Genomic DNA, 12,611 nt, shown 5'->3' with positions numbered 1-12,611 from the left:
TTTATAGAAAAATCTTACATAGTGCTACATATAAGTTATGAGTTAATGGGTGCAAATTTTTACCTATTTTGAGTTTTCCATACCATCAAATCTCCTGAAACAGCTTATCTCTACAGCATCAAAGTTTATCTTGAATAGTTATACTCATCATATCTTTTGAATGTACTTAAAAAATGCTTAGAGTTGGAATTAATACAATCAATAATTACCATTTAATGGGCATTTATGCTACAGGCCCTATGACAGTATTTTCATATATACTGTCTTTCCTTCCCCACAGCAATGGTATGAGGAGGTATCATCACTATCAATACATCTGAATCAGGGAGGTTAAAAAAAACCCAATGGTAATGGGTAGAAGAACTGTCTGAATGCAAAGCCTATTTGTTGATAATTATACTGTGTGCATGCATGCGTATTGTTTCCAAAGGATTAAAAAAAAAAACTTAGAAACATTGTATTCAGCAAATCTGAGGTGTGAGTTTATATTTAGGTAACACTCTTAATGAAATCGCTTCCACAGTTTTGTCCTAGTTGAGGGAAAGATGGTGTGTTCTGATCACTTGTCCCAGGAGGGCACCCCAGAAGCGTCCATCCCAAGTGGCGTATTGAAGCATATCCTCTTCTACTGGGCTGGTCACCACCCTACACTTTTGGAAAAACAACCCAGGCTGTCCAGGCAATGGCAAATCACAGGCAAACACAGTTTAGGGGGACACATCATTCGATGTTCTAAAATAGTTGAAATATCTTACTTTTATTAATATTTTTCCTACTGTTTTTAGTGAAAATGGTACATTAAAGGCACATACTCTATGGCCAGTAGTGTGAACATAAAGAAATATATTTGGATAATGTCTTTAAAATATTTCAAAGTTTTATTAAATATTTTTATTCAGTTTTAAGATCACAGTTAAAGTACTTTAGCATGTTATACACATGACTTACATGTGCAATTTTTAGAAATATCAAATTAGGTATAAGATTTTGAAGAAAGAAATTATATAAATGTGTATATTGACTTTTACTACACATACATCTAAGAAAGCAATAATTCTGTTGTACCATTAAGTGGAAATCATTTATTACATGGCATGTTTACACCAACTCTAAAGAGAACCAAGCCAATTTCTGAAAGCAAAAAAAAAAAAAAAAAAAAAAAAAAAAAAAAAAAAAATTGAGCGATTCAGTCATGCTGAAACTGTCAACAGACTTTAGACCTGGTGGTCAAATGAAGCTGTGGTTAATTTATGACATGTGAGTAAGCAATTCAAACCTATGAGAAGAGTTTATAATCTGGTATGTGGAGTCTCAGGTGATTTTATTCTTTTTCTGACAAATTCCTGAGAGCAAGAGACCTGTTTAGTGCTAATGAAATGGAAAAAACATTGCTGAGCCAGTTGCTGAGCTCCAGATGGCAAACCTTCCCTACCCCCCGTTCCACGGCTCTTAGAGCTGAGGCACTCATGTGAGGAGTCAGGGGACGTGAGCCCACCCATCTGGTGGGCCACAGAGCAAAATCAGTGTTAATGCATGAACATGCATGTCTCTATGATTTAGGTTAGAGCTTGTGAGGTAAGATTTGCATTGTGGGTGGAAGAGTTTTGAGGCATTGAATTAGATCCTTGTTACTCAGTAACCAGCTCTGGCCCAAGTTATCAGGAAATCTTTGGAGGGAGTAGTAATGTTCACAATAACCAGTTCTGTGCATAAAAATCGATTTAAGGGCATGATCAGTTTTGACCGCTGACTGCAAAAAGAAAACAGCGGCCACAGAATTTTCAACCACAAGGTTTCCTCTCTCAGTTTAACAGTATAAATCATACCACCATAGATCAAATTTGGCCAGAAGAGGAACCTCTGTTTTTTGTTTTTTAAAAAAGATGCACATTTATATATTTGAAGGAAAGGGTAGCACATACAGATGGGGATTATGAGGAAGTCAAATACATTTGTCTTTTTATTCATGCTTGTTGTTTCTTTGTTCTGAAATATAAGGAAGATAAGGTCCTCAGTGAAATGAACAAAGTTGTTTAATATAGAGTATAATAAACTTAGCTATCACTTCCAAACGAAAGTAAAGCAGTCCATCAAACCCTGAATACTTCGCCAGACACATCTGGTAAGATGAACTGAACAACAGCTTCTTTTCAAGTTGTAAGTATGCTGTTAGTCAATCTAAATCAGATAATTTTTAAAAATCCAAAACTCAAAACAAAATCCAAATCTAGTTCTTTGGGAATGCTTGTATAAACAAAAGCAACATCTAATTAACAATTAGTATACTTTTTATAAGGTGCAAAATAAGGAGCTATTTGGGAAAGCTAAGTTTTAATTTCTACCTAGCAGTCACTCTGAATACTTTATAGGTCAAATGTAACAATAGCATTTGCTTCTACTGCCCATTTTCAGCAATACATTGTTCTCTCTGGAGGAGGCGGTTTGTGAAGTCAAAACACTGCAGTGGAAAATAGTGGCACTGAAGGTAGAAGCAAAAAAGGACAAACTTTTGAAACAGGACTTACTGAAATGAACTTTTAAAGCCGAGGTAGCCCATTAGGATTGGCCTTACATGAGGGCTCTGTGGAGCAGTGCAATCGAAGGTGAATCTCCTCAACAGCATCACACCCCGCGACATCCCCTTTACAAATGATGGATCCAGGCCTCCCGCAATTTCCTTCCTTTTCCCAGAGGAAGTGGTGGGGCTTCTCCTTTGCTGTGTGGAATGCCATCCTCCAGCCTCCAGCTGCTCGTCTTCAGAACACTTACAATTCATACAGTAGTTTAGCAGGCAGCATGGTCCCACTGCTTCACATTAATGTCAAATGCCAAACTTGGAACAGAGCTTTTTGGTATTTCCCCTCCCCTCCCCACCTTATAAACAAAACATGGCATTCAGTTTTCAGCTTACTCCTGTTCTGTAGCAATTTGTAATTAGCTTGAGACTTTACATAGGTGCAAACATTTCCATACATTGAGCCAAAGACTGCAGAGTGCAAACAAAATTTTATCTGACTTACAGTAGCATCTGACTTAATAAGAAAACAAAAGGATTTGAACGCATTGGATTCTAAATAACCAGACCAGTTCAGATGCTCCTTTTTGTTCATAGTGTTCCATTATTATTTTGTTTCTCCAGCAATTTTAGTGGCAGGAAGTATAATCACACTGCTAACGTTGGAATTATTTTAACAGGCTTTGGGACACGGCATCGGGAGAAAGCTCGTCTGACAGAATTAAATAAATACATTTCTGATATTTGTGGGGAAAATGACTATCGGAATTACAACAGTAGAATTTATCTTTTAAAAGGGGTTTTAATGAATTAAGTTTTGATCTAAAATCTGGGAACTAACCTAATTTGGGGACAAGAACCTGTATTTCCAATGTGGCTGTGGGACATTTCTCTTTTTCCTGATCTCATATACAGTACCCAAACAAATAAAAACTTTAAGGATGTCTTACAGTATTTTTTCTTTCACTCAGCTTCTTAGAGCTGCAGCTTCAGTTACTATAATATACTCTACACACTTCAAAATTACATAGGAAATACCCAGAATAACTAAATAAATAAAAGGCTAAAGAAAACTGGAACAGTACTGCGTCTCCATCTGAGACGAAATCTTCTACTTCCAGCATCGCAGAGAAGGGCTAGGACAATTTTTTTTTTTTTTCAAAAGATTTATATACAGGCTTGAATCCAGAAATTAAGGTTAAAAGCATAAATATTGATAATTTCAACTAAATTCAGAATGGTTTCAGAAAGATATGATACAACAATTTAGAATAAAACAAAGCAGAAGAGCATCATATTTTGGTTTGCTTGAGATATATATAAGGTGCAACAACTTCTTCTCTTGAGGATGCTGTGGGACAAATGTTAGTGTAGATGGCATCTGCTGGCAGATTAAAGTACACACTATAGCAATATGATTTTCCAAAATAAAAAAGAACGAGAGAAATGAAATGAAAATGATAACGAGGGGTGGGGAGGAGAGCACTACATATTGGTCTGAAATATTTGTGCTAACAAATGTTGTTACCAGAAAATAACAACATTCCTCTCCAGCAGATTCAGGGCACGAGAAGCACAATTACTGAAATCAAGACTTTACTCAGAGAATCGACAAGGTGAGTCTAAGGAACTATAAAGCTTTGCAGGATTTCTGCTACTCTCGGTGCCTAACCGCTTAAAAATTAAGCATTTCTACAAAAAGGTTTGTTTTAAAGTATCTGAAAACAGTCATCTCCAGTAAGTTGCCCTCCCACCCCCAACCCTGCCTAAGGGAAAAGCCACTGAGGTTTAGGAAAAGCAGATCAAGTAAGATATTAATCACATAGAAAAAAAGTAATCTTTTGTTTTGCTTTTTTTTTTTAAAAAAAGGTCCCATGAATATACAGCAGTCTCTTAAGGAACTCTAGTGAAATGTAATTGGAGGACTGAAGGAGGGTGCTCTGGCAAAAATAGATCTATTCTAACGTGTTCTATAGAATAACAAGTACCATTGTCAAGGTGCATGTTCTGCACCATACAATTTTTGTTGTTGGTTTTTTGTTTTGGATTTTAGCTAATTATAATCTTCAAATCACTGCTAGCGAGTGGTCCAAAACTCCAACAGCCACCAACATCGGGACCCAGCAATTTCCAACATTCACTTTTTGTTTTGAAATTTAGAAAATATTAATAAAACAGCATCATAGTAAAAATATTATGCTAAAGTCTGGAACTGCTCACTTGATTTATTCCTATATGAATGCGGTTAAGCTGTAACTTCTGATTAACCTTTTACTAATTCCTTCTTCCTCCATCCCCACCAGGAATATGCATTTTTGAGTAATCATTCCGATGCTTTGCTACCCTCTTTACCTGCTTTGGAAAAAAAAAAAGACGAAAAACCTCTATATTTTTTTCAATCCTGTTAGTATGTTGTACATATTTTCCAGCACCGGAACTGAAGTAATATCTACAACCATGAGAAGCTAAACCTAGTATGAATAGAGTCATTTTTTGTATGGCTATTAAGTCAAATTACAATTAGAAAAAAAATCATTACAATTCAGTCAAGTATAAATAAGAAAGCTAGATAAAACCATGTAAACTGTCACCATTTAGAGATCTAATTCAAAAGCTTCAAACTCGAACTAGCACTGTCAAAATTCCGCCAGTTTGAAAACCATTAAAAATTATTGCTGGAATCCAATAATTAAAATTTGGTAGTTTGTGCTGTGACGCAAGAGTGGGGAAATACTTTGTGCTATAGAACAAATACCCTGTAAAATCTGTAGCCTCAGACTAATTTTGATTTATCACTTTGCATCTGTTGCTAGGAAACAAGACACTGTGAACGTCAGGTGGTTAAGTCAATATGTTGAATGTTTTAAGCCAGTTAATCCACTTGGCGCTGGCGTATGTATCGTTAGTTTTATGTTCAAAAGCAACAAAACACAAAAAGGAAACAGAGACTTGCAGGTGGATCTATGACTGAGAGTCCCACTCTGGTCAGGCATACCTCCCTCATCATTGACTCAATACCTCCTAAACAACACAAACTCAAAATGGCTCTAAAAACCTGCAGTGCCAATTAGGCTGTGCATAGCAATTGCAACCCGTCCAGTCAATCTGTGATGGATGTAAAAGGTCTGTAGTTCCAAGTCCACATGAAGTAAGTGTCTTCAATGTGTTTAGAATAGTGAAGTAATACTAAGGTCACTTCTGAATAATATTTTTGTCTTTTTTTTTTGTTTGTATGAACAATCCATTGGTCACCTAGACCCCTGTGTAAAAATAAAAGAATCCTCAAGGCATGAAAACATCAGTAATCTGTAATCTGCAGGACTCTTCCCCTGTCTGGGAAAATATTTGCCACAATTTGCCTCAAGCAAATTCTTCTTGGTCACTCAAGGCTAAGAAAAAAATTCAGATTGTAAGAGTTGTAATTTTCTCTCTCTCTCTCTCTTTTTTTTTTTTTTGCCAGCAAACTACCATTCTGGTGGCAAATATAAAAGTGCAGAATATATGGACCACGAGGCCGAGCATACACCACTAACAATGGTACATCTGCCTGCCCAGGCTGCTTGGGAGTCTCTGGAACAGGCTTTTTAATATTTATTCTACAATATAAATGTAGGTATAACCTATTATATAAACCATCTTAGAACTTAAATCTCCATGTACAAAAAAGACTAAGAATATCTAATAATAACTAGTGCAGTGCGTCAGTTTTTGTTTTTTTGTTTTGTTTTGTTTTGAAAGAATAACTAGGTAATATATGAAACTAGTTTCACACTCTCTGGTTGGTAAAAGAGATGCTGGATGAGCTACAGTAAAGGCAGCCTTTTACCAAGTTACTACCTATTACCGTCAAAAGCCTTCAATAGAAAGCAAAGCTCCAGGACCATTCTGTTTCTGCTCAATATCAGACAGATAACCTTACCCTCAAATATTCTGGGTTGTGAGAGAACAAAGTGGCCCAGGATGCTAACTTCTGCTTCAAGTGAATCTGGGCCGTGTGGGGCAACAAGCACTTGTTTGCAGTCTATATTTTCCACCACTTGGACTCACTAGCATCCCTCGGTAAAGACAAGGCTAGGATAGTAGGTAAAGCACAATGTTTTACAATGAAAGGGCGCTTCACTGGTCAGCGCAGGAAATAAGTACAGGAGCCTGTGGCATTTCTTTTGGCTGTCCATCATGGGTGAGCGGAGTTGACCTCTGACCTCTGTAAAATAAAAGGAAGAAAACAGTCACTTATTCAGCATATGTTATTAGAGACAGGAGAGGACAATGAATAACAGATATGTTCCAATATCTTGTTTAACAGTTACTGCTGTTACTTATGTCATTTGATGAAAACTTTTTGCTTTAGAGTTTTTTCTTTGCTGTCTCTTTCCTTATTTTTTTTCCCCTTCCTCCTTCCCATTCTGTCTCCCTTCCCAAGATTTCACATCTGAATTCCCCTCAGACAACTCAACAGCATATCCTCTGACCTCAAACAACTAACCACTTCCATTTGGAAGAGATGAAATTTTAAGTACCAACTAACCACTTCCATTTGGAAGAGATGAAATTTAAAAACAGATTTGGGGCAACTCTTTAAGAAGTGGGAAAATTTCAATCAAGGACTGGGGTTCTGGGACAATAATTTCCCTGTTGATCCATTGATATTAAAAATGACACATTCCTTTTCTTGACTTGCCTGAAGGGAAAGTTCTCCTATAGTAATTTGTAACCTTCAGGTAATATAGTGATAATAAAAGCAATGAGTCTGGAAGAGAAGCAGAGATGGACTGTGACTCCAAAAAAAAAAAAAAAAAAAAAAAAAAAATTAATGAAGAAACAATAAACGATAAAACTCTCTGAACTCACATGCACATGGACAGAGAGTGTTTAGAGGAAGAAAACAAGTACTGATGCTGGATTTTAGATTTCAACAAAATCTACCCTACTTGGGCCAAAATCAACACACATGGAGGGAGAACTCCAGACAGGACTAGAAAATTCATGGAAATTTCCATCATTTGGATAGAACCTAGGCCAAACATAGCTGATTTTTCATTCAGCTTTTGTATAATTAGTAGTAAAAATACAATTTACTTCATGGTTATGAGAAAACTGTCCAAAATTCTTGGTAATTTCTACAGAGCTTCTTATTCTAAAAAGAGAGGACTGGGCACTTCCTTGACATTTTCCAACAGGCCTACCAATCCTAGAAAACGCACACTCGCTGCTCTGTAACCTACAATGGTCTGTAGTGCATAACACTGCACTGAAAATATGTGATGTATCAGCAATGTTTTCACTGGGTTGACCTTTCAATATCGTATCTTCTTCAGAGTACACAGAACAAAAGGAGCTATTTCAAGATTTAGCTTATGCCTGCTCTATAACTACACTCAAATTTCTCTTGATGCACAAAAAAGAAAAATAATGTAGACAAATGACAACATTTGGGGGTTTCAGAATGAAATGATCACTTAATAGCCCAAGATATTTAGGATTTTAGAAAGGCAAAACATTTTAGAATCAAACCTCTGGATTAAGCTATTCACATGTGGATGTTACAGATACCACCTGTTCAATATGTTCAGCTCTTTGCTCAAGAAAGATGAAATTAAAATGCTACTTTTTACTTTTAAGATATTAAAAGATCCAAAAGAATTTTAATAAGTATTAAAAAGGGAAAAGAAACAAAAGTAAAAGATGAAAAGTGCAATGTAAAAAAAGATGGCAAGAAAGAGAGAGAAATTGGGGTGAAAGCCCAGCTAAATCAATGGAAAAAGGAAATAAGTCAGAATCACAGTGGGAGAGCACGACGTGCTGCAACTGATGATTCTAGCTCCCAGAGGAAGGGTCAGGTGAGATTCTTCATGATTTTCTCTGACATGACTGAAGCTGTCCTTTGGCAGTACGTGAAATATGGAGTTCAAATCTTGATTTGGGCACAAATTGGCTGTATGCTCTTGGCAAGTTAATTAACAGTCATTAAAATGGGAATAAAAAGGCCCACTTGGGAGGGCTAATTTAACTTCTAGTAAATAAACTGGTCTCTTCACAAAGGTTTGCTCTAATTCTCTATTTTGTGCATTTTGTAAAACTGTCTAAGTTAGGTTTCTGAACCTAATGTTAGATTTTTTCATGGCATGAGTGCAGGTAATATATTTCCACCCCTAACTCCATGGGCCACCCTTTAAACTATGAACCGAGTTGATGCTGAAGTAATGCTTAATTCATTGGTATGCAACCCAGGTTCAATTACAGTAAGCCTACAGGTAGAAGCCTGGGGGTAGATCTGCTTTAACAGGTAAGGGCTCAAGTTACAGCTAAGACTCTCCAGGGTGATCTGTCCTTCTAGCTATTAAGAACGCTAACCATTTATTAGGTTGATGGTAAAATTCTAGTAATCATTACTGTTCTTTCTAATGGAAGGTTAAAAAAATAGAAAGAACCTTTACTCACATTATTTTTCTATACCTGCTATCTAACTTAGGCAGTCATACTTCAGGGACTATCTCATTTATTCATTCACCCACTCATTTGTTCACTTATCAATTGTTGTAACAGGAACTCAGCAAGCTGGTAACACAGAGAATAAAACCACTGTTTTGCTTTCAAAACATACTGAAAGTAGACAGAAGCATCGACAAATCAATACATCCCAATGTGGTCTGAGAGAGGTGTGAGTACAGCACGCAGGAGCAACAAGAAGCACACAGCCTAGGGCATCAGGAGGACTGAGAGAAGAGGACGGGGGACTAGGGTGGGGAGGAGGAGAGCAGTTGACCTGATCAGAGGATGTACAAGGCAAGAGCTTGGCGTATCTGGAAAGGGGTAAGTGATTCCACATAACTGCAGGGTAGAGAGTGTGGAGGGCGGGGACAATGAGATTGGAAGGGTTTGCTGTGGCTTTCTGCTAATGCAAATTGGGAAACATGGAGGGCTGGTTAACAGAGCAACGGTGTGACCATGCTTCGAATGCAGGCAGCAGCCAAGATGCTTATGTGGTAGCCTTTCCTACCCCTGAATTATTATCCCCCTCTCCATTCTTAAAGATTCCCTCTTATTTTCACAATTCACAGAGACACTTAATAACATTCAGGCAGATATTTTAAGTTCTCACTGAATGTGTATGTGTTTGTCCTCTACTTTTTTTTTTTTTTGAGACAGGTGTTTTGCTCTTTTTGCCCAGGCTGGAGTGCAATGGCATGATCTCGGCTCACCACAACCTCTGCCTCCCAGGTTCAAGCAATTCTGCCTCAGCCTCCCGAGTAGCTGGGATTACAGGCATGCACCACCATGCCTGGCTAATTGTTTTGTATTTTTAGTAGAGACAGGGTTTCTCCATGTTGGTCAGGCTGGTCTTGAACTCCTGACCTCAGGTGATCCGCCCGCCTCGGCCTCCCAAAGTCCTGGAATTTACAGGCGTGAGCCACCAAGCCCGGCCTGTCCTCTATTCTTGACTGTACAACTCCACGAGTGGAGTAGTATCTGTGCATTGTCTCCCTCAGAGACCTTAGTGAATTTTAACAATGTCTGTCAGCATTCACTTGCTATTAGGAACTTGCAGTGTACACATAAAAAGGAATTTGACTTCTTGGAAATATCCAGAGGCTATTTGCGAGGAAGTACTCAAACTGTAATATGACAGATAAATAGCAAGAAGCAAACTAAGCTCACGTCAGGGACTCCAGGTTTATCTGGATGTGAAAAAGGAGCGTGGGGCCTATAGCTGGCTACACCAGCTGCACTGGGTTGCGAGCTCTTTTGTACTGAAGACTGAAAGTCTAAGAAAGCAGCTCATCCATGGGTAATCCACTTTGAATAGGAATATAAAATACCTGAATTTACAATAGGCTTTTTTGCCTTCCCAAAGGATCCATTAAGTAGCAGAATACCCAATTATACACTTAGAACTTAATATACTTTCTGTGGGGCTTCGCTGAGTTCAAAAGGTTTTCACATCTATGATCTCGTCTGATGCTTACAACTTCGTAATTCTTTGGGGATATCATTATGCTCAATGTAAAGTGAGAAACTAAAGTCCAGAGAAAAAAGTTACTTTGTAGGAAATCACAGAAGAGTTGAAGCAAAATCCAGGCCTCTGGCTGCCATGAGTCAGATCCCAAGATGCTCTTTCCCCTGAACTGCACTGTCTTCTGATGGCTGGTGATGGCACCAACACCATCACCAATAAGGGGCGTTCCACACACCAGTACTGGGATGCTAGAGTTACCCCACATAGCATCTCTATGAAATGTGTGCCACCTGCCCCTGCTTTTTTAGAGGAAAAAACCAAGTGTAGAGAGGTTAATAATCTTGGTCAAGATCTTTTGGTTTGCAGGTGATGGAGCTAGGACTCAAACCTCAGTGTGCAATGAGACTCCAAAGCTCACTGGTCAGATAATACTGCTTCCCTGCTCCCAGGCTTTTTATGGAAATTAAGTTTAGCCACAGGATAATATATTCAAAATAAAATACTTGGCAGACTCTATTCCCTGGTATTTTCCCACACTGCTAATTAGCATATATACTTTGGTAATACCTCATATAACCAATAGTGCTCTTGAACCAAGTTTGAACTCCAATGCCCTGTAAAAAATGTCACAAACCACATCAAAGAGGTTGATCTGGTTTCCATGTTGCTTTCTCCTTCCATGTTCCACGACTAACCTGTGCACATTTTCCATGGCTGCCACTTCAGCCAGTGCAGCGAGGCTAAAGAACGCAGACACGGCAGGCATTTCTGGAGTACTGCTCCGCGTCTCCTCGACCTCGGTGTTGTGTGAGGATTCGTCATTGCAGTCTGTCTCGGTTGCTTTAGGGAGACTCCTCTGCAGTTGTTCCTTTGGTTTGTCATCTGTAACAAAACAGAAATTCATCATGAGAGGATCACTCTGTTCTCTCCAGAGAAGAGACACAGAAAACGCCATGCCGGTCAACGTGAAAAGAGCTAACGTTCTCTACTGTTCACTTTTGCTATCCATCGAATATTAAGGCTTTTACAGAATCTCTTCTCCTCGGTAACAAAGCTCTTTTATTAAGCTCAATTGCAACTATGGACGGCACTGTGCCCTGAGGCTGAGCTAAAGAGAAGCTGTGTTTTATCTGAGGTCAAAGAATGGGTCAGCCTTGGAGTGAGAAGGAAAAATGAGCCTCGGCTAAAACAAAACCCAAGGGACTTCTGTAGAGGGGCCTGTAGATGCTGTAAAAGAGCCCTTAAAAACCCAACTGACTAAACATTTCTCATGAAGCTGTAGCATGCCCTACTATGGCAACCTGGACATTGGGTATGCTGTGATACCAACACTTAGGATGGCCTATACATCACATTAACCAGTTCTAATGAGAGCCCAAGTTGTTATTTTGCTTAAAGATCTACTGGAGAGAAGACAAAACCCTCTGGTATTTACAAAGAAGTGGATGAAATGCTGTGCAAGGATGCCTGCTACAAATGAGTATACTCTCTTTATTATGTAGCCATTATAGAGAAGGGAAATTTTTATCATAGTTAAAAAAAATTGTAAATATAGAAAATGACTGATAAAAGCTTTAAATATTATCTATTAGGACACAAAAGTTGTATGATACTTTTTTATGTAAACAGGAGTGTTTCTCATCTTTTTTCACTCCTCCTCCAAGTGAAACAAATGAGGATATAACAATCTACAAAATGAAAGTCACAAAACAGAACTCAGATTGGACAGAAAAGGAGGGAGGGGCCTGCTGGGCTAAACATCAGGACATCTAGGTTTTAGTCCTCATTCTACTTCTATTGTATTGAATGTACTCAAACAAAAACTTCCACCTCTTTGATTTTTTCCTCTTATACGACAGGGCAAAATCAGGGCCTTTAATCTACTCTGTTTCTAACAATCTATATATTCAAAACACACAAAAAAGTGCACAGAATTCATGAACTGTCCTCTAACTAGGCAAACAGTTCACCTCTATTAACACCTAGATTAATCCAAATCACATAAAATAAAACTGTGGAAGTACTGAGAGGCAGAAAGGCAACAGCCAAGGCCACTAGTACCTAGCTGGTATAGCACTCCAAGATTTTGGGGCTGGGGGGCGTCTCAGTATCATTCACTGGCCACACCCCTTACCTTGG

The 12,611-nt window shown here is 38.3% G+C and overlaps 1 protein-coding gene across 16 annotated transcripts in view; it reads right to left on the bottom strand.

The window, feature by feature from the left end:
* Window positions 1-738: 738 nt before the first annotated feature.
* Window positions 739-12,611, bottom strand: part of BBX (BBX high mobility group box domain containing) — a 274,025-nt gene continuing 262,152 nt past the window's right edge. For all 16 annotated transcript variants that reach the window (XM_007985925.3, XM_007985927.3, XM_007985932.3 and 13 more), the window contains 2 exons: window positions 11,168-11,354; window positions 739-6,719 (listed from right to left, as the gene is read on the bottom strand). In XM_007985925.3, coding sequence (XP_007984116.2) covers window positions 6,632-6,719; window positions 11,168-11,354 — 275 coding nt within the window. In that variant the 3' untranslated portion in view covers window positions 739-6,631. The remainder of the gene's footprint in view (window positions 6,720-11,167; window positions 11,355-12,611) is intronic.

This window comes from Chlorocebus sabaeus, chromosome 22 (assembly GCF_047675955.1).
Source record: "Chlorocebus sabaeus isolate Y175 chromosome 22, mChlSab1.0.hap1, whole genome shotgun sequence".
NCBI lineage: Eukaryota > Metazoa > Chordata > Mammalia > Primates > Cercopithecidae > Chlorocebus > Chlorocebus sabaeus.
The sequence above is the reverse complement of the archived record's forward strand: the minus strand, read 5'-3'. Positions and strand labels throughout refer to the sequence as shown.